General features: G+C 36.6%; 1 protein-coding gene and 1 long non-coding RNA gene across 4 annotated transcripts in view; one reads left to right on the forward strand and one right to left on the reverse strand.

Moving 5' to 3' along the window:
- The window catches only part of LOC309855382, a 276759-nt gene extending 255321 nt beyond the window's left edge, over positions 1-21438 (forward strand). The window contains exon 6 of the long non-coding RNA XR_014306767.1: positions 21118-21438. This is a non-coding gene — a long non-coding RNA (uncharacterized lncRNA). The remainder of the gene's footprint in view (positions 1-21117) is intronic.
- Positions 1-22769, reverse strand: part of TUSC3 (tumor suppressor candidate 3) — a 158587-nt gene that overhangs the window by 92986 nt on the left and 42832 nt on the right. For all 3 annotated transcript variants that reach the window (XR_014306765.1, XM_082715630.1, XM_082715629.1), the window contains exons 4-5: positions 22371-22511; positions 4108-4197 (exon numbers count right to left, since the gene is read on the reverse strand). Coding sequence is in view for 2 of the 3 variants with exons in the window: in XM_082715630.1 (XP_082571756.1) it covers positions 4108-4197; positions 22371-22511 (231 nt within the window). In the remaining variant the exon portion in view is untranslated. The remainder of the gene's footprint in view (positions 1-4107; positions 4198-22370; positions 22512-22769) is intronic.

Genomic DNA, 22769 nt, shown 5'->3' on the forward strand with positions numbered 1-22769 from the left:
CTGATTTGGCTATCTCTGGAAATGAGGGTTATTTTAGAGAGAAAAATTGTTTTAGTAACACACCTTTATGAATGTTAAATTCTAGATTTGATTGTCTTTAAATGTTTACCTAAGCTAAACAATTTGAGGTAAACTTCAGAGAAGTTGCACAATAGCTTCTTTAGTCGATCTTATTATTTTGTGGGGATATTAGCAGACCCCACAGCACATGATTAAACAACTGGAAAATGGGATTGATTCCCCTACAATTGTATAACTTAACTAACACCTTATGTGTGGCTGGGATAATGAGATTGCCTAAAAACCACCATATCGCACTCCATAGGATTAACTATGGACTTGTGGAAATAATGGATGACCCCACTTTCTTTATGAATGGATTGAATGCTCCATGAGGGACTCCCCTTATCTTTTGACAAGTTTTCTCACTTGCCAGTGATCCTCTGTAATCAGGATATTGTTAAGGCTGGACCACTCAAAGGTCGTCTTATTGGTTTCATCCCTTAGTCATATTTATCCTAGAGGCTACCTCTGTTGAGGTGCAATTGCAAACAGATGCTTTAGCTAAGCATAGAACAGCCCTCATAAAAAGAGCCTCAAAGCTCACTATAAAACAGTCCCTGACTGTAATGACTTCACATCAGGTCCAGATTTGTCTTAGAAGCCAAAGGCCACCAATGGATGATGGAGGCCAACTTATTAAATACTGGGCTACACTAACAGATATGCCATAAATAATACTTAAAACTTGTCATACTTTAAACCTAGTTACCTGTATGCCTGAACCTGACCACTGTACTTCTTTCTCTATAGAGCAAAAATGTTCAAAAGTTATTGATCTTGCTTACTCTATTTGTCCAGATTTAAGATGCCCCTGTTAAAAATATGAATGAGAGTTGGTTTTCTGATGACAGTAGTTTTCATAGGAAAAAATAAGAAAAGCTAGGTGTGCCATAGTGCTCACTAGCACTTTGCAATTGCCAAAGTCTAAGAATAAACATTAATACTGACTCCAAATATGCTTTCCTGGTACTACATGCCCATGGAGCTATTTGGAAGGAAAGGGGATTGCTATCAAGCCATAACTCCCCAATCAAATATGGGCCTAAGTTACAAAACCCTCCTCATCGCTATACTAAGGATGGCATATATCAAATCTGGGATACACATCTGTGTCTTACACCCATGATTGGGCAGCTCAGTCAGAAGGCAGTTTTATGCTGGGAACAAGAATCATACGAGTGGTACTTGGGCAAATAACACATGATGTCTAGGATGGCTCACTAGAAATGTGTTCCCAAGTAATAGTACTCCAGGCTACTGACCGGTTTGCTACTGATTGGGCAAGGTGACCTGGCATCAGATGGCCAGCTCCAAACGGAACCCACTGGATATGTGGAACCAACCTGTGGCCCTGGCTTCCTCCAGGGTGGATAGGTCGCTGTACTTTAGGATTTGCCTGGATCTATGGGCGCATTACTAAAACCATTACAACTCCAGCTAATCTCCCCAACTTGAAACAAAGATGGACACGATTTGTTTTTAAATGGTGTGATCACTTAGCATCCATCTTTGTTCCATCTGCGGGACTAGAGAATGTCATGTGGCATGTAGAAGCCCTTAATAAATATACTACAAAGGCACTCAATGATTCACTAAATGGCATCTCCCTACTTAATACCGAAGTGTCACAGACACGCAGGGAAGTCCTACAAAATAGGATGGCTTTAGATGTCCTTACAGCAGCCCAGGGTGGCACATGTGCAATTATCAAGACAGAATGTTGCGTATACATCCCAGACTATCACAAAAATGTCACAGGAATAATAAAGGATATGAACACCCAGATTAAGGCCCTACAAGATCCTTCTCTCTCAGTAACTGGTTAAGTTCCTAATTTGAAGGAGGACTATGGCCAAATCTCCTTCTCGGGCTTCTCATTTTTATCACCTCATTAACCTTAATATGTTGCTTTGTTCCATGTTTCTCTACTTGGTGCCGAGACTCCATTGCTACAATGACTTCGCCACGACAGACGATCCTTGTCGCGCGCAAGGACGCCTCTTCACTGTCAGCGCTGGATTCAGCTGCCTCCACCTTTGTAACTCCCTTATGTTCCTACCCTGATCAATATTGACCCGAGCAGGTAGGGACAGCTCTACGCCCCTATTCAGCACGAAGAAGTTACAGAAGATGAGACCTTCCACCTTCAACCCCCTTAAAGATTTCAGGGTCAAGATTGTTCAGGGGGAAATGAAGGAGCAGGAGGCTGGCTGAGGAGAAAACAGAAGCTGGCGCCTTGCACCCCACTTAGAGCAGGAACAAGACGAATGGATATAAGATTCTATCCATGATAAAGAAAAAGGGGGGAATGAAAGACCCCTGCCCTGGAAAGACCCCTCCCCTGGAAGATAGATAGGATAACTAACCGCTTGTTTGCTTTTCTGTGAACCGCTGGCTTTTAGGCGTAGATTGGGTTATTAATTGCGTGATTAATTGCTCTTTTGCCCTTCTGTAACTGTTTCGCTTATAGAAATAATAGAAGACGCCATGATGGCATTCCTACCTTCCCCCTTCTTGTTCCCCCTCCCTGCCTCTCTCCTCCCGCGCACGGGCCCTCAGAACCAATCAGCTTGTTCCCCCTTCCCGCCTCTCTCTTCCGCGCGAGCGGGTCCCCAAAGCCAATCAGCAAACTCCACATATGCCTTTTTCAAAAGTTCAAACTGTCAACCAATCAGTTGCGCCCCACCCAAAACTTGTTTGCACCTGTCTATAAAAATCCTGCACCACCCCAGCCAGGTGTGCTCAGTTAGCAGGAGCTGCTGACCACCCGCAGGCGCGCGCTGACCACCCGCAGGCGCCTGCGTAACAATAAAGAACCTCTTGCTGATTGCATCCAGTGGCAGTGTTGGATTCTTGGGTAAGGGGATCCGCGGGTCTTTCAGTCATAATGTAGGAAGAAGAAATAATAACTTGTTGGCTTTAATATTATAGGTATTTGAAGCACTATAAACAATGAATCTCAAACTTATGTTGTAATCTATAGAGTTAAACAGAATTTATAACATTCTGCCATGTGAAAATTTCATTCAAAACTGCAACTTTAAGAATTTATATACAAAAAAAAGAAATTAAGAATTTAATATTCTAGGTGATTGTGGCAACATGATTTTCAAAGACCTTGTCTTCTAGGGATACCTACTGAAGTATTTCTGTATGGAAGGTAAAGAGAACTGAGAGGAAGAAGAGATGAAACAAGTATTGTTATGAACTAGTAATTGTTTGGTAACAGGTACATGAAGGATGTCATTACTGGAGTAATCTTTGTTTTCAAAATGAAAAAGTTAGAGAAGGTCACATTTTTAAACAGTTAATCTTCACCAACCTAATAAATATTAAGCCCCAAAGACAGCTGATCTAGTTTTCCAAAGTTGATTACAATATATCCCATTTACCAAACAAAAACAAAATACCTAGAAAAGTGAAGCAACAAAATAAATAAATTCAGTAGCAGTTACTAATGTGAACTTTGCTACTGATTCAGCTGCACATCAATTTCTTTTTTAATGTTGTAGCAAACACTTCGTAGCATTCTAATATGATGACTGCCAGGGTTCTGAATGATGTTTTAATTAATCTGTAGTTGGTGTCCCATTAATGGTAAATTCAGTTAAAAACAAACTATTCCTATTGCCTCTCTTGGCATTACATAATACTGCTGTAGCAATATGTAAAGGTGAAAAACTAGGTTATGAATGTTTATTTCATGTGGTAGGTACCATAATTTTCTTAAACACTAAAGCAGTCCTCACCCTAAAAAAACATATTATATATACATGCATGTGTGTATATATAGTAGAGGTAGTATTAGAAGAGAAAGAACAAAACTTGAGATTTACAGACAGAATCTGTTCTCACTAAATACTGCACATGATTTTTTATTCCTATATAAACAGGATGAAAGGGGTACCTGACTGGCCCAGTCAGTAGAGCACCTGAATCTTGATCTTGGGGCCCTTAATTTGGGCCCCATGTTGTGTGTGAATACTAGATTAAAAATAAACAGGATTAAAGTTCAAAATATGAATGCTTAGAACAAACACTTACCACTTGTCCATTGTGTGGGTTCTTATGAGCATATGGCGGTCCACGAATATGATTCCACATCTGCCCAGAAGTCATAGCAAAAACTATACACTGAAAAACAGGGTATAATGTTATAATATGTAAATCAAAGTATATCAGAATTCTGCATCTTTTAAAAATAATGGTCACAGAACTAAGTTTAAAAAAACCATGTTATCACTTCACCCATTAGAATAATTTTTACTTATTAACTCTGAGACTTTGGAAATTAATCCAAATGAAAGAGCAAGATAAAGCCATAGCCAGGAGTTATAAGTAATAGGCCTGATGGAAAATTTAAAGCAATAATCATAAGGATACTCACTGGGCTTGAGTAAAGAATAGAAGACATCAAGGAGACCCATACCACAGAGATGAAGAATACAATGAATGAGATTGGAAACTGGCTTGATGCAATGAGCAGCAGGCTAGAAGAAGCAGAGGAATACAAGTAAGTGACCCAGAAGATAAAATAATGAAGCTGAACAAAAGAGAGAGAAAGAATTATGAAACATGAGAATAGACTTAGGGAACTCAGTGACTCCATCAAACGTAATAACATAGGAGTCCCAGAACAAGAAAAGAGAAAAGGGAGTAGAATATTTATTTCAAAAAATAATAGCATAATACTTCACTTATCTTGGGGAGGCCAACAAACATCCAGATCTAGGAGGCACAGAGAACTTCTAATCAAAATCAACAAATGCAAGCCAACACCAAGACATATACTGATAAAGAACAAATCTTAAAAGCGGCAAGGTAAAAGAAGTCCTTAACTCATAAGATCTATAAGGCTAGCTGGAGATTTCTCAGCAGAAATTTAACAGGCCAGAAGAGAGTGGCATGATATATTCAACATGCTGAATGGGAAAAATCCACAGCCAAGAATATTCTATGTAGCAAGGCTATCATTCAGAATAGAAGGAGAGATAAGGAATTTCCCAAACAAAAACTAAAGGAGTCTTCTGACCATTAAACCAGCCCTGCAAGTAATACTAAAGAGGACTCTAACTGGAGAGACCCAAAGTGACAAAGACAAGGAAGGATCAGAGAAATCTCCAGAAATGACAATAAACAAATAAGATCTTACTTTAAATGTAAATGCACTAAAAGTTCAAATAAAAAAACACAGGGTGGGTGCCTGGGTGGCTCAGTGTGTTAAAGCCTCTACCTTCGGGTCAGGTCATGATCCCAGGGTCCTGGGATCGAGCCCTGCATAGGGCTCTCTGCTCAGCGGGGAGCCTGCTTCCTCCTCTCTCTCTGCCTGCCTCTCCACCTACTTGTAATCTCTGTCAAATATATACAATCTTAAAAAAAAAAAAAAAAACGGTGTCACAATGGATTAAAAATTCAAGACCCATCTATATGCTGCTTCTAAGAGACCAATTTTAGACCCAAAGATACCTGCAGAGTGAAAGTGAGGGAATGGAGAAACATTTACCATACAAAGGGATCTTGAAAGAAAGTTGGAGTAGCGATACTTACCTCAGAAAAACTACACTTTACAGTGATGACTATAATAAGACTAAGAAGGGCACTATATCATAATAAATGGGACAATCCAACAAGAAGATACAATAATTGTAAATATTTATGCCCCCAACCTCAGAGCACCCAACTATATAAAACAATAACAAAAAAGAACTAATTGATAATAATACAGTACTAGGAGAATGTAACATTCCACTTATATCAAGTGACAGATCACCTAAGCAGAAAATACATAAGGAAACAATGGCTTCAAATGACACACTAGACCAGATGGACTTAACAGATATATTCAGAACATTCTATCCCAAAACATTCTTCTCAAGTACACATGGGACATTCTCCAAAGTAGACCACATAACAGGTCACAAATCAGGCCTCAACAAATACAAAATGACTGAGATCATACCATGTACCCTTTCTGACCAAATGATATGAAACTAGAAGTCAACCACAAGAAAAAATTTGGAAAGACCACAAATACATAGAGGTTAAACCACAGGCTACAAAACAATGAATGGGTCAACCAGGAGATCAAAGAAGAAATTTTTAAAAAATACATGGAAGAAATGAAAAAAACAGTCCAAAATCTTTGGGGCACAACAGAAGCAGTCCTAAGCAAAAGAGTATAGCAACACGGGCCTACCTCAAGAAGTAAGAAAAAACTCAAGCAACTTAACATTACACCCTTAGGGCTAGAAAAAGAACAAAAGAAGAAACTAAAAAAAAAACCCAAACCCAATAAACAGACCAGTGGAACCAGGAGCTGGTTCTCTGGGAAAAAAAAATCAATAAAACTGATAAACCTTCAGCCAGACTTAGCAAAAAGAGAAAGGACCCAAATAAGTAAAATCACAAATGAGAGAGAAGAAATAACAACCATTGCCACAGAAATATGTACAAGAGAATATTATGAGCAATTATATGCCAACGAATTGGGTTATCTGGAAAAAATGGATGCACTCCTAGAAACAGATAAACTACCAAAACTGAAACAGGAAGAAACAGAAAACTTGAACAGACCAATAACCTGCAAAGACACTGAATTAGGAATCCAAAAACTCTCAACAAACAAAAAGTCCAGGACCAGATGGCTGCAGAGGTTAATTCTACCAATGTTTCAAGGAGAGTTAATACCCATTGTTCTCACACTGTATCAAAAAAATAGAAAACTTCCAAAGTCATGCTATGCGGCCAGCATTACCCTAATACCAAAACCAGATAAAGACTATAATTAAAAAAAAGAGGGGTGCCTGGGTGGCTCAGTTGGTTACGCAACTGACTCTTGATTTCCAGCTCAGAGCATGATCTCAAAAGAAGTTGGCTTCAGATTCTCTCTTTTGCTTTCCCTCTCTCTCTTTCTCCTCCCTCTGCCCCTCCCCATTCACACACTCTCTCTCAAATTAAAAAATTATAAAAATAATAAAAGAATATTTTTTAAAAGGGGGAGAGGTGAAGACCGGAGGAAGAGGAGAGAGAGAATCTGTAGTCTCTATCTCACATCAGAGATCATGACCTGAGCTGAAATAGTCAAAACACCCAACTGACTGAGACACCTAGGTGCTCCCTATTATATACTTATTCTTAAAATTAGCTCAAGATAATACCTTACCAGTACTGTACTGTATTTATAAAAAATAATCTGCATATAAACAGACCCAAACAATTCAAACCTGATTTGTTCAAAGGTCAACTATACTCACTTTACAGTAAAGACTAAAAATATCCTGTATTATATAATCCTCTCTACAGTCCATGTCCTTACAATGTTATATTACAAATAATTTAATGACTTCTTCAAGTATAATTTCCAGAGTAACAAGAGACAACCACATCAAAAAATTCATACACTATTCATTTCTACTAATCATAAGTGACTTACTGCAGTAAATTTATAGTATAACCATTATTTCCTATCACTCAGTCTATAAAGGAAAAAAGGTAGGAAGTATTTTTCTTGAGACTAAATATTTTATTTCATGGAAAGGAGTTACACACTGAACCTAACTGTCTCAACAAGTATTATTTATAACCACTACTGAGTTGGATTAAGGCTAGGCATGGAGTACAGAAGCTAGACAGTCATTCCAAGTATTGGATCTTCATAGTGAGGTCTATTTAATTACGACTTTACAACAAGCAAAAGACTAGGGCAACCACACAACATTAAAAAAGAAAGAAAAAGGAGGTCCATTCATGTATGAGTAGTTTTAAGATGTTCTTTGAATTATTGAGGCTACTATCTGTCCTCATTACACAAAATTAGGAACTACATTAAGAAAATGGTACCCTAAAAATATATGAAATCTTTCCATTATATTCTTGCCATAGTCCTAACACAAAAATATACATGAGGCTATATACGGAAACTACCAATTTGCAAACAGACATACCCATCTTCAAATGACTCAAAGTTATAAACAGCAGTTGCTTCACTGAAAAAAACATTAGCAGCACTTACCTGCTTCTCACTTATAAAGTAAAAAAAAAAAAAAAAACAAAAAAAAAAACAACCCACAGTACGTGCATAATATTAGAAGTTACATAATTTCAAATAAATTTGGAAAGGTAATCATTCTAATGTGAGAGCCGCCTTGCAGTTTTGAATGGTCTCAATAAATACATTTCTACTGATACAACACAATATGCAGACACCAAAGAACCCTTCAGGAATGTGAAACTCATTTAATAGTCTGTATTAATTTCAAATTTAAATTTGTCACAAAACTTAATTAAACTGATCTAATTTCTTTGAGACCGAAGACACATTAAGGTATGAGAATCATCTTACAATATAGATCATCAGTGTTAAAAGGCAGAAAACTGCTTCTGTCCTACTAAGATTTACTGTGATAGTAAAGTTTGGGTTATTAGATTTTTAAAAATGATGTTTATATTTCACATTTTTAATTGCAACTTCTTAGGATATTTTTCTTTGCATGTGAAATGAATGTAACTATCACACTTCTATTTCTGCTTTGAAATGACAGCCATCTATGAAGAGCTTTAGGCTGCCATGAAGATCTGTGCTAAGGGCTACAAAACACAACATTTTACCTCATTTTGATATTCCAAGTCAACATTTATTTCTGAAAACTATCAACTATAGATTTACATCATACTCCTTAAAATTTTGTAGCAGTGTAGTTCAATATTTTACCCAACCATTCTATTCTAAACCCATCATAAAACAGGTGATGTGTAAGCTTATTGTTTATCATCCTCCTTCTTTCGGGAATGGAGGAAGGGAAAATGGAGTAAAACCAGAATCAATGCTTATTCAGCTCTATAAGCAATTACCATCACTTATAAACAGGAGTTAATAGCTTTTTTTTTTTTTTCCAAGACCAGGAGGAACCTATGAATACTCCTTTACCTATTTTTTTTTTTAAACTCAGAATCAGGAAGCTCTAATATACTTTTTAAATATTTGCATATCTTCCTCCATATAAGGAAATTGTAAACTTTGTCTCTAATCTATACCCTAAAGCACTATAAACAGCTTCCTATCAAACACCACGTTCTCAGCCTGTGAGTCACATACCATAATATGAATAATGGAAAAAAAAAAAAACCTAGCAATAGAATAGTCTATAGAACAAAGCATGTGAAACACTCAGTAATCCCCTGGGAGATACTTCTGCAAAGGTTCAATATACAAATGCTAACTGTACAGGCTTGTTCTTTACCAAGAAGTGGGTATGTGGACAGAGCTTCTTTAACAACCTTTTTCTCGTTATTCTTATTTGCATACAATTTTTGATATTATATTAGTGGTCTGGTCTAATTCATTATTTTTACTTTAGAATCTTTCCTTTTCTGTGCAATCCAATCTTTCATCAGAGAAAAATTACTAAAAAACATTATATTTCCCATAGGAAAAGGGGATATTGGTTATTTCACACAAATGTTTGAAAATCTGAATCAATGGGTTAGCATTTTGGGTATCCTCTTAACTTTGTAAGGATATCTTAAGAATTGGGTAAGATTAGAAATGAACAAAACCATTTCTTTTTCCACTTCAGTCTAGTTGTTTTTACAATAAATAGTCATATTTGGTGAGGGTAGTGGTGGCTATCAGGCAGAATGTGGTAAAGAAGATTCAAATTAGTTTCCATTAGCTATCTATAGCTAAGGAAAATATCACAGTTTGTATATTTCTGTATTATGAAAAACAAAAGTTTCAAGAGGAGGAGCTTTTTACATTCAACATTTTGTCATCAGACTAGAGTTTTAAAAGATATTGTTTGAAAACATGTCTATACTCTGCAGCCTGTTACTAACTTCTAAAAGTCTGCCATTGGGGAGTGTGCACACTTGCCAAGATTTCCTTCTCAAGTATGTGCTTCTGAATGTTAGAATATTTTCTGCTATGCCAAGGTAATTAGCTTCCAAGGATTCAAAGCAGAAATACAAAATCTGCATGATGTAGCAGAGAATGGAAGAAAATTGATCTGTTCAAGTATTTAACATTTATGCACCATATAAAACTTTAGGCATTTATTTGTCGTCATAATGGCTCACTACATCCATTGGTTTAAACATCCAACATATGAGATACATGTCCCAATTTAGAGAAGCCCAGCATCATTAAAAGAATTTAGAATTAGAAGTAAGACACATGGGATCAACTCCTAGCCAATCATTTTCTAGCTGTGTAAGCTACAAGTTAAGTTTGCTGAATCTTAGTTTCCTTGTTTATTAATACTCCTTGGAAACTTTGGACCACATCTTCTTTATCTATTCATCTGTTGAAGGGCATCTTGGCTCCTTCCACAGTTTGGCTATTGTAGACATTGCTGCTATCAACATTGGGGTGCATGTGGTCCTTCTTTTCATTACATCTGTTTCTTTGGGGGTAAATACCCAGTAGTGTAATTGCTCGCTCAAAGGGTAGCTGTATTCTTAACTTTTGAGGCCCCCCCACCACCACTGTTTTCCAAAGTGGCTGTACCAACTTGCATTCTCACCAGCAGTGTAAGAGGATTCCCTTTGTCTGCATCCTCTCCAACATTTGTCTTGCCTTGTCAGTTTTTGCCTTTCTATCTGGTGTAAGATAGTATCTCATTGTGGTTTTGATTTGAATTTCCCTGATCATGGCTAATGATGATGAATAATTTTTCATGTGTTTATTAGCCATTCGTATGTCTTCTTTGGAGAAGTGTCTGTTCATGTCTTCTTCTCATTTTTTGACTTCATTATTTTGGTTTTTTGGGTATTGAGTTTAAGAAGTTCTTTACAGATTTTGGATACCAGCCCTTTATCAAGACACATCTCCAAAGGCAAGGGAAACAAAAGTGAAAAAGAACTCTGGGACTTCATCAATATAAAAAAATTCTGTACAGCAAAATGAAGAGGCAACCCATGGAATGGGGCAAGATATTTGCAAATGATAAAAAATGTATATGACTAGAATTTCAAAATTCAGACTACGTGTGTATATATTTATAGCTAATTGTTGGTTTGTGCCTTCATCTTCATGTGGTAGTCCTTTATCCTTCTGGTTTTATTTTCTACAAAGAATTAGTAGTCTTTAGGATTGAGTTGAATGTGATAGGACAGGTTAAGACAACCAGGCATGTCACACTATAGCATAGCATCTATCTTCAGTAATACCTAGAGTCCGGAAATTCAAAAAGAACCTCTGTGACTTTCTCATATATGGAGAAAATATCTCTCTAGTAGATAGAGAAAATACAAACTTGAAGTTTGGGCTTTTTCATTAAGTTTAATATTTGCTTACTTTTGATAATTGAGTTATAATGGATTAATTATACTCCAATATAATTGGATACTAGAGGTGATCTCAGTTATCTTCAAAAGTGTTTTGGGTTTTGCTCAGGCTGGTTTTCAAGTTGCTTAATTCAGTAAAGCTACCCAGGTTTTTTAATGAAAATATAGTATTTATTTCAGTGTTTCTGTTAAGTTAAAAGTTATTTAGTATTTAGTGTTTTGCCCAATCTTGTCACTGTTTTAGTCTACCAAAACACTGATAATGTAATCTCTCTGAATTTGACTCAGTTGACAATAGCATGCCTTCATTATTTTCCTCCCGAGAATTATTGTTGTAAGCTAATAGTAATCATCACTACTATTTATTGAGTCTTTTCCTTCTTTGGGTTATGTTTTATGTACTTATTTAAAATAATGATGGAAAGGAATTTGTATTCTCCTCCACCAGAAAGGATGAATACCCAGCATTTGTATCAACATGGATGGAACTGGAGAAAATTATGCTGAGTGAAATAAGTCAAACAGAGAAAGCAATTATCTTATTATTTCACTTATTTGTGGTACCTAAAGAATAGCATGGAGGACGTTGATAGAAGGAAGGGGAAAGTGAAGCGGGGGAGGGGAGGCGGGCGGGAATCAGGAAGATGAACCATGAGAGACTGTGGATGCCTGGAATCAAACTGAGGGCTATTATTTTTTGGAGGGGAGGTTAGCCTAGTGATGGGTATTAAGGAGGGCACGTATTGCAATGAGGGTGTTATATACAAACAAGAAGTCATGGAACACTACATCAAAAAGTAATGATGTAGTGTACGGTGACTAATATTACTTAATTAAAAAAGTTTTTAAAAACCTTTTGTAATCTAAAAAGTACTAAAGTATATTTTTTCTTCCTAGTAAAGATTTTATGTTCAATTACATATTTAAATTGCTTACTGTATAAAAATAGTAGTGATTATTGGATAGTGACTTTGAATTCAGAAAACCTGTTCAACTCTAGTAATAATTTTTATTTTTGGTTCTCCATAAATGGTGATAAATTTTTCAGGTGGACAATCCTAAGTAAATATGACATGTTTACTCATTTACATTTATTTATTCCCTGCATTTCTTTTTCTATTCTTATGCTTTGACTAATACCACTAAGTAGTATGTAATTATAGGCGTTATTTTAAATTATCAGTATTAAATAAGACATTTGCTAGACATTTTAAGATATCCTTTACCATTTCCTTACACCACACACAAAAATAGACTCAAAATGGATGAAGGACCTCAATGTGAGAAAGGAATCCATCAAAATCCTTGAGGAGAACACAGGCAGCAACCTCTTCGACCTCAGCCACAGTAACATCTTCCTAGGAACAACACCAAAGGCAAGGGAAGCAAGGGAAAAAATGAACTATTGGGATTTCATCAAGATCAAAAGCTTTTGCACAGCAAAGGAAACAGTTAATAAAACCAAAAGACAACTGACAGAATGGGAGAAGATATTTGCAAACGACATATCAAATAAAGGACTAGTGTCCAGAATCTATAAAGAACTTAGCAAACTCAACACCCAAAGAACAAATAATCCAATCAAGAAATGGGCAGAGGACATGAACAGATATTTCTGCAAAGAAGACATCCAGATGGCCAACAGACACATGAAAAAGTGCTCCATATCACTCGGCATCAGGGAAATACAAATCAAAACCACAATGAGATATCACCTCACACCAGTCAGAATGGCTAAAATCAACAAGTCAGGAAATGACAGATGCTGGCGAGGATGCGGAGAAAGGGGAACCCTCCTACACTGTTGGTGGGAATGCAAGCTGGTGCAGCCACTCTGGAAAACAGCATGGAGGTTCCTCAAAATGTTGAAAATAGAACTGCCCTATGACCCAGCAATTGCACTATTGGGTATTTACCCTAAAGATACAAACGTAGTGATCCAAAGGGGCACATGCACCCGAATGTTTATAGCAGCAATGTCCACAATAGCCAAACTACGGAAAGAACCTAGATGTCCATCAACAGATGAATGGATCAAGAAGATGTGGTATATATACACAATGGAATACTATGCAGCCATCAAAAGAAATGAAATCCTGCCATTTGCGACAACATGGATGGAACTAGAGCATATCATGCTTAGTGAAATAAGTCAAGCAGAGAAAGACAACTATCATATGATCTCCCTGATATGAGGAAGTGGTGATGCAACATGGGGGCTTAGGTGGGTAGGAGAAGAATCAATGAAACAAGATGGGATTGGGAGGGAGACAAACCATAAGTGACTCTTAATCTCACAAAACAAACTGAGGGTTGCTGGGGGGAGGGGGTTTGGGAGAAGGGGGTGGGATTATGGACATTGGGGAGGGTATGTGCTTGGGTGAGTGCTGTGAAGTGTGTAAACCTGGTGATTCACAGACCTGTACCCCTGGGGATAAAAATATATGTTTATAAAAAATAAAAAATTATAAAAAAAGAAAAAAAAGATATCCTTTACCTAATTAAGAAAGTTCACTTATATTTATAGTTTGCTAACTTTTTAGAATCATAAATGGCAAATATTAAGTAATCTCTATGGTATTAGTGACACTACTTCTACTTTAAGCCATTACTGTGATAGTTTTCAATTAATTTATACTTCCTCTACAGCTTAATCAACCATTCCTACAACCTGACTTTTGCTATTTTATGTTACAGCTAAGTTTGGTTGGTAATACTGTTAAAGAAAAACCTTCGAGTCCATGTTCATAAGCAAGATTTATCATATGCCACATTACTACTTCCTATTCTCTAGCCACCTCTAAATTCTCATACTTAGTTTTATGGTCTTTCCTCCAAGTACTTCATTATCCATACTAGAGTGATTTCTTTTTTTTTTTTTTTGCAATTTCACCTTTCTGGTAAGTTTTCCGTATCTCTAGGAAAAGTTGCTCTCATTTGTAGATTAATTTCCTTATGACAGCTACGCACAGATACTCTGTTAAAGGCTGTGTCGATATTGCTCTTGTTTGAATAGGACCCATTCTTCTGAACTGGTGAACTGGCTACAAGCACAAGACCACAGAGCTTAGGGGTTCAGTTTATTGTTGTTAACAAAAACTAGCTATTTCCTTAAAATATGGTGCCTCTGTGTAGCCATACCTCCTTCGTCTCTCAAAACTTTACCTATTTCAGGCAGACTTCTTCACTAACTCTTCACTCCCCTTGATTTCAGCATGAGCCACCGCCACTGAGAAACACCATCAGTACTTCACAGGTAAACCACTCATTTTCCTGGGTCGATCTTTTTGCCTGTACTTTGAATTCTGCCATCTCTGGTTCCTTAGCACTCTTTGCCTAAGCTGTTTCTACCACCTTCCCAAGTAATCCTTCTCTATCGAAGTCAAGTCCCAACCACAAGTATTCCTTCTCTGGACAGGGTCCTCATTGTCTGGGAAGAAATATTTCTTGCCAATTTTTGATACCTGCCACTATAATGCTGCACCCCTTGGCACTTTCTGCTGCTCTCATTAACAGGGTCTTTATGACAGAGGGCATCTACAGTGGCTGTGCTGCTTTCAGTAGTTGTTGAATATTTGCTAAAAATGACTTAGAAACTACTGGACTTCTTCACTTTTCAAGGATGATTTGCAAATGTTTAAACTTAACTAATGGTTACTTATATACTATGAATTTAAATTTTTTCCCGACATAATTTCAGGTGATATTTTCTAAGAAACTTGCTTTTTATATGTAATAAAATTGACAGTACTGACTTTTTAAGAACCATGGCTTATAAGAACATTCTACCACTTCCTCTGTACAGAACACTGATTTTTGACAGTCGCCTATGGACAAGAATGCCTTTGTGGAGGTTGAGTCCAACAGAGATTGCCAGAGCACCAATGGAACAACAATAATAATGAAACAATAGACCCAGTGGAGACGGTTTAAAAAGTAGAGTTTTGGGGGTGCCTGGGTGGCTCAGTGCGTTAAAGCCTCTGCCTTTGGCTCAGGTCATGATTCCAGAGTCCTGGGATCAAGCCCCACATCGGGCTCTCTGCTCATTGGAGAGCCGGCTTCCTCCTCTGCCTGCTTCTCTGCCTACTTATGATCTCTGTCTGTCAAATAAATAAATAAAATCTTAAAAAAAGAGTTTCAGGGGCGCCTGGGTGGCTCAGTGGATTAAGCCTCTGCCTTCGGCTCAGGTCATGATCCCAGGGTCCTGGGATCAAGCCCCGCATCGGGCTCTCTGCTCAGTAGTGAGCCTGCTTCCTCCTCTCTCTCTGCCTGCCTCTCTGCTTGCTTGTGATCTCTCTCTCTCTGTCAAATAAATAAAATCTTTAAAAAAAAAAAAAAAAAAAAGAGTTTCAGTTTCCTCCGCAGGGCACAGCTCAGTGCCCAGAGAGAACTTCTCCCATGATCTCTCCCACAGGGGAAACTGAGTGTGTGTTAGTGAGCACCTGGCCTCCCAGCTGTGTGGGAGATGGACAGAGACACAATTTTTACTCCATCCAGAATACTGAGTCATACAATGCACAACTAGGGGGCAATGAACTAATGGAGAATAGCAGCCAGGCCCCAGAATGGAACACATCAAAAAAATGCAGATCCTAATAGCTACCTGATGCAATCCGTCAGGAGGGGAGTCATTTTGTCACTCTGCCTCAGTTGAGCATCTACCCCCGCCTGCCAAAATAATAAAATCCTACGCCCTGGCAGCAGAAAACAATTAAGATGGCATTAATAAATCCTTATCTGTCAACAATGACTTAAATGAAAATGGATTAAATTATTCATTCAAAAGATATAGAGTGGATAAATGGACAAAAAAAGAAGACCCAATTATACGGTGCCCCCTAGACATTCCATTCAGCTTCAAGGAGAAAAATACATTCAAAGAGAGGATACGGATTCCATGGAAATGGAAGCCAAAAGAATAGGGTAGCTATACATGCATCAGAAAAAAATAGAATTGAAGTGAAAAATGGTCACAAGAGATAAATAGGGTCAATATATAATGAAAAATGAGTCAATTCATCCAAAAAATAGCTATAAGTATATATGACCGTATCACAGCACCTAAATATATTAAACCAACAGTAACATATTTGAAGGTAGAAAAAAAACAGCCGTACAGTAGTCAAGGATTCTAATACCGCAGTTTCAACAGGAGATAACTCATCCAATCAATAAGAAAACATGGGCTTAGATTATACTTTAGTCCAATAGACCTAACAGACATAAAATGAACAATCCATTCAACAGCAGCAGAATAAATACACTTAAGTGTACAATGAACGTTCTAGGGGACAAACCATATGTTAGGTCACAAAAAACGTTCTTAGCTAACTTATGATGGAAATTGTACCAAGTAGTTCTTCAAATATAATGGTACAAAACTAGAAGCTCACAAATATGCTATAGAACACACTCCCAAACAACTAATAGATAAAATAGTGTGAAACAAAAGGAATTGGAAACAATATACTAAAACTTACCAGATGGTACAAAAATAGTTCTAACAGGGAACTTTTCAGTAATAAATGCCTATATTAAGAAAAAAGATTATCTGAAATAACCTAATTTTCTATCTCAGGGAAGTAGGAAAAAAAGAACAAACTTAGCCAAAAGTGAGCAAAAATAAGGAAATAGATTAGAGCAGAAATAAAAACTGGAAAAACTACAGAAATGATAAAACAAAGAACTGGGTTTTTAAAATGATAAAACTGACTAACCATTATCTAAATGAAGAAAAAACTGAAATGAATAAAATCAGAAGCAAAGAAGACATTTCAACTCATACCACAAGAATACAAAGGATTAGAAGAGACTACTATGAACAAACATACCCTGAGAAATTTATGACCTAAAAGAAATAGAGAAGTTCCCAGAAACACAATCCTATTAAGAATGAATAATGAAGAAACAGAAAATTGGAGACCAGTAGCAAGTAAGAAGATTGAATCAGGATTTAAAAACTTCCCAACAAAGAAAAGCCCAGTATCAGACAGTTTCCCTAGTGAAGTCTACCAAAAATTTCAAGAGTAACAATCCTTCTCAAATTTTCCCAAACTCACTTTGTTTTCACTTTATTTCTTTTCAGTGTTCCAGAATTCATTGTTCTAAATTCACTTTATGACGCAAGAATTACCTTGATACCAAAGCCTGATAAAGACACTAGAAGAAAACTACAAATAAATATCCTTGATGAATACACATGCAAAGATTCTCAACAAAATTCAACAGTATATTCAAAAGATTATACACCACAATTAAGAGGGATTTATTCTTGTATGCAAGGAGGGTTCAATAAGGATAAGAGAGGTGATATACTACATTAATAGGAAGAAAGATTAAATCAGCCATATGATCATCTCTATAGATACAGAAAAAGTATTTCATAAAACTCAACATCCTTCATGAGAAAAACTCTCAATAAATTAGATACAGAAGAAATGTAGCTCAACATAGTAAAATCCCTATTTGTTGACCCCACAGCTAACATCATACTCAATAATGATAGGCTGGAAAGTCTCTAACATCAGGAACAACACAAGAGTGCCCACTATCATCATTCCTGTTCAGGATCATAGTGGAAGTCCTGGACCAGTGGAAGCCCAGACCAAATGGCCAAGAAAAAGAAATAATAGGCATCCAAATCAGAAAGAGGAAATTAAAATTGTTTGTAGATGATATGATCTTATATACAGAAATTCCTAGACTCCACCAAAAACCTATTAGAATTAATAACCAATTGCAATAAAGTTTCAGGATACAAAACCAATATATAGAAATCAGTTATGTTGCTATAGACTAACAACAAAACATCTGAAAAGAAACTTTTTTTTTTAAAGTTCCATTTATGTGGCTGGGTTATGGACATTGGGAAGGGTATGTGCTACGGTGAGTGCTGTCAAGTGTATAAGCCTGATGATTCACAGACCTGTACCCCTGGGGCAATAATACATTATATGTTAATAAAAAAGTTTTTAAAAAGGAAAACAAGTCCCATTTACAGTAGCATCAAAACCAATAAAATTCATAGGAAGAAATTTAACCAGGGACATGAAAGATAATCATGAAAGAAAGGAAAAAAATTGAAAAATATCCTGTGTTCACAGAGCAGAAGAATTAATATTGTTAATATGTCCACCCTACCTAAAATCAATGCAATCACTATCAAAATTCCAGTGACATTTTCACATAGAAAAAAAATCCCAGAATATGTATAGAACAATAAAAAGATGCCAAATATCCAACACAATACTGAGAAAGAAGAACAAACCTGGAAGCACAAAATTCCCTGAATTCAAAGTATATTACAAAGTAATCAAAACAATGGTACTGTCAGAAATAGACCAATGCAATAGAATTGCAAGCCCAGAAATAAACTCACACAAGTACTGTCAACAAGTATTTGACACTACATCTGTATCTTTGGTATTTACCAGTACCCCAAAGATACAGTTGTAGTGAAACAAAGGGGCACGTGCACCCCAGTGTTCACAGCGGCAATGTCCACAATAGCCAAACTATGGAAGGAGCCCAAGATGCCTTTCAAGAGATGAATGGATACAATGGAATGTATTGTACAATGGAATGCTACTCAACTATTAGGAAGGACGAATACCCATCATTTGCTCGACATGGATGGAACTGGAAGGGAGTACGCTAAGTGAAATAAGTCAAGCAGAGAAACACAATTATCATATGGTTTCGCTTATTTGTGGAACATAAGGAAGAGCAGGGAGGAAGGACCACAGGGGAAGGGAGGGAAAACTGAACAGTAAGACATCAGAGAGGGAGACCAACCATGAGAGACTCTGCACTCCAGGAAAAAAAACTTGAGGGTTACAGAAGGGAGGGAGTAGGGGCATGGGGTAACTGGGTGTTGGGTATTATGAAGAGCTTGTGTGGCAATGACCACTGGGTGTTATATGCAACTAAGGAATGCTTGAACACGACATCAAAAACTAACGATGTTATTACTACATGCTGGCTAACTGAACAAAATTAAAAAAATAATAATAAATTCCAAAATGGCAAAACAACAAGTATTTGACAAGGGAATAAACAATACTCTATGAGGAAAGCATAGTCTCTTTGATAAAAAGTGCTGAGAAAAGTACATCTTCAGATGCAAGAGAATGAAAATGAACACGTATCTTATGACAATCACAAAAGTTAATTCAAAATGGATTAAAGGTGTAAACATATGAAAAAAGCTCATTGACCTTGGTCTTGACAATATTTTGAATATGACACCAAAAGCAAAAGTAAACAAATGGGACTATATCACACTATAAAGCTTTTGCTAATGGTAACCATCAGCAAAATACAAAGGTAACTTACAGAATAAGAGAAAATAATCTGTAAATCGTATGTTGGAAAAGCAGTCCAAATGTGTAAGAAACTCACAGAACTCAAGAAAAAAAAATCCAATTAAAAAGTGGGCACAAAACCTGTATGGGCATTTTCCCAAAAAAGACCTAAAAATAACCAACAGGAACATGAAAAAATGGTCAAAAATTACCAGTCATCAAGGAATTGGAAATCAAAATCACAATGAAGTAACACCTAATATCTATTAGAATGATTATTATCAAAAAGATAAGGTTACAGTTGTTGGCAAGGATATAGAAAAAGGAATACTTATGCACTGTTGGGGAGAGGGTAAAAGGCATAGCCCCTATGGAAAACAGCATGGATTTTCCTTAAAAAATTAAAAATATAATGAGCTTATGATCCAGCAATCCCACTTCTGGGTATGGATCTGAAAGCCATCATATTTCTGTCCTAAAGAGAGATCTGTACCTCCATATTCATTGCATCATTATTCATAGAAACCACTTAAGTGTTCATTGGCAGATGGATATGTGTGTGTGTGTGTGTACATATATATGTATCTCCATTGTGTATGATACATATATACACACATACACATATTTCAGCCATTCAAAAAAAAAACATGCCATTTGCAACAACAAGGATGGACCCAGATAGCATAACGCCAAGTAAAATAAGTTAGACAAAGAAAGGCTAATACTTTATGATCTCCTTTATATGCAGAATCTTAAAGGGAGAATAGAATGGTGATTTCCGGTGGCTATAAGGTGGGGAAAACAAGGAGATATTGGTCAAAGGGTACAATTTCCATTTTTAAAATGTGTAAGTTCTAGGGTTATTGTTTATAGCAGTGTGACTAGAGTTAAAAGTACTATATTATATACTTGGAAATTTCTAAGAGAGTAAATCTTAAATGTTCACACACACACACACACACACAGGTAATTTATATGAGGTGATAAAGGTATTAACTATCCTTATGATGGTAATCATTTTGCAGTATATACAGGTATCAAATCATCACACTGTATACCCTCAACTTTCACACAATGTTGTATGTCAGTTATTCCTCAGTAAAGTTGGGATGGGGTGGGGATTCATTTCTTTATAGATAGCAAAGAAACAAACAAACAAAAAGCCTGCGTATCTAGATTTATACATTGTTTTACTCAGCAGTGTGGGTTCTCAATTCAGCAGCTCTCCGAAAGGGTACTTATTTGTGTTACATGATTAACCAGGCCACCTTCTCCTTTTTTTCAGTTGTACACCCTTATTTTACAACATTGATATCCTGCTCTCCACAGAAGACCCCACAAGGGCCTTTCATATCCTTCAAGCTCTTAACGTCTATCCAGTGTCTCAAACTGAAGAGGGATCAGAATAGCTATTTGAAAGCCAGCAGTGGAAGACCATAACCCCTTTCTCTATTTTTTTTATCCCCAGGTGCAGAACATGGATTTTTGCCTACAAGTACTGCAGTCAATCAATCAATAAATTACCAACCATAAAATGGAGGCTCCTGAGTACAGTATTTTCTTTAACAGGACCCTGTCACTTTGCCTTAGGTGGCTCACAGGATATATGCCAGTATACAGAAGAGAAACTTTTACTGGACCACAAGAACATCTAAGTCAGAAGATCTGAGTTCACTACCATAGATTTTGCGTGTGCCTTTTTGCCCTTTGTCTATGCTCTTTGGTCAAGCATCACATCAAATCTTTTGCCCATTTTCTGAATTATTAAACAGTAAAATTGACTTTTTAATTCTTTTGGTGAATAGTTTTGCTAATTTTGTCATGGTGAGGAAGGTTCCGCTTTAAGAGTTTGGCCCCTACAGTTTCCACTGCCAACTGCTTTCATGGTCTCTACTGTTCTACCATGGGATTGCCTGAGGAATTGAGGTACAAGAAAATAGAAAACAAAAACAAAAAACACAAGAATCTCTTCTACTGTCCTTGAGCCTGAACTAGAGGTATCTCCTAGATACCTCTCTGTCTGCTCCAAATTGCCCAAACTCAAGTCAAAGAAAACCAAAATAGGAGATGTAGAAGATTGATTATTTTTTATCTGCTAATTAAATGTCATCTTGAAAGTGGGTTTTCTTACCTGATCTGCTGGCTGACCTTTACTTTTTAGAAACACCAAATACCTGAGCAGCTTTGCACTGACTCTAGGTTTATAGTTCTATTAGCAGGAGAGAAAGGCTAGTATGTACATATGCCATCTTACCTATAAATACATTGTCTGTTTTTTTAAAACCATGATTTCTATCTTCTTGGTAGCAATAATTCTTCACATATTCTAGATATATGCCCCATAAGCATGTATTTTTCAAATATTTTCTCTGAGTCTATGGATTCTTCTGAAGAACAAATATTTTTATCTTAAGTCCAATTTATTTATTTTTTTCTTCCATGATTTATGCTATTTGTGTTATACAGATTTTGTATTCTTCTGGAAGATTTATAATTTTAGTCTTACACATGGAACCATAATCCATTCTGAATAACTTTTATATGTGGTGTGGGCTAAGGGTTTTGGTTCATTATTTACATGAGGATATTTGACTGTTCCAGCACAATTTGCTGAAGACTGTTCTCACTGAATTACTCTGACACCTTTGTTGAAAATCAGCAACCATACAACTTACACTATTTACAAAGAAACAAGGAGAAAAATATACTGTAATAACATACCAGAGATACCATGGCCCAACCAGTCTTGTTATAGATGAATTCCAAGTTGTTCCTTCTTAGATAGAGCAAACCGCCAACGAGTGACACTAACAGGGCCAAAGCTATGGTGCCAGAATAGTTGGGTGGTCTGAAGACTCGAATCTGCAATCATGCAATGAAAATTTTTAGAGCTGAATGAAGTAAACTGTTTTTTCTCTTGACCATATCCTAGTCCTTCCAATTTTCAATTCCAAAACCTCAGAAAGGTGATACTCTACTTTTCATTTGTGGAACTGACTCCTTTTATTCTTTACAAATCAAAAACATATGGCTTCCAACATTTTGGCTATGTAAAAAGACCTGCTTTAGGTAACCAGTTAATATACACACACATGACCTATATTTAACCAGTTAATATAC

This window comes from Mustela nivalis (assembly GCF_964662115.1).
Source record: "Mustela nivalis genome assembly, chromosome: 20".
NCBI lineage: Eukaryota > Metazoa > Chordata > Mammalia > Carnivora > Mustelidae > Mustela > Mustela nivalis.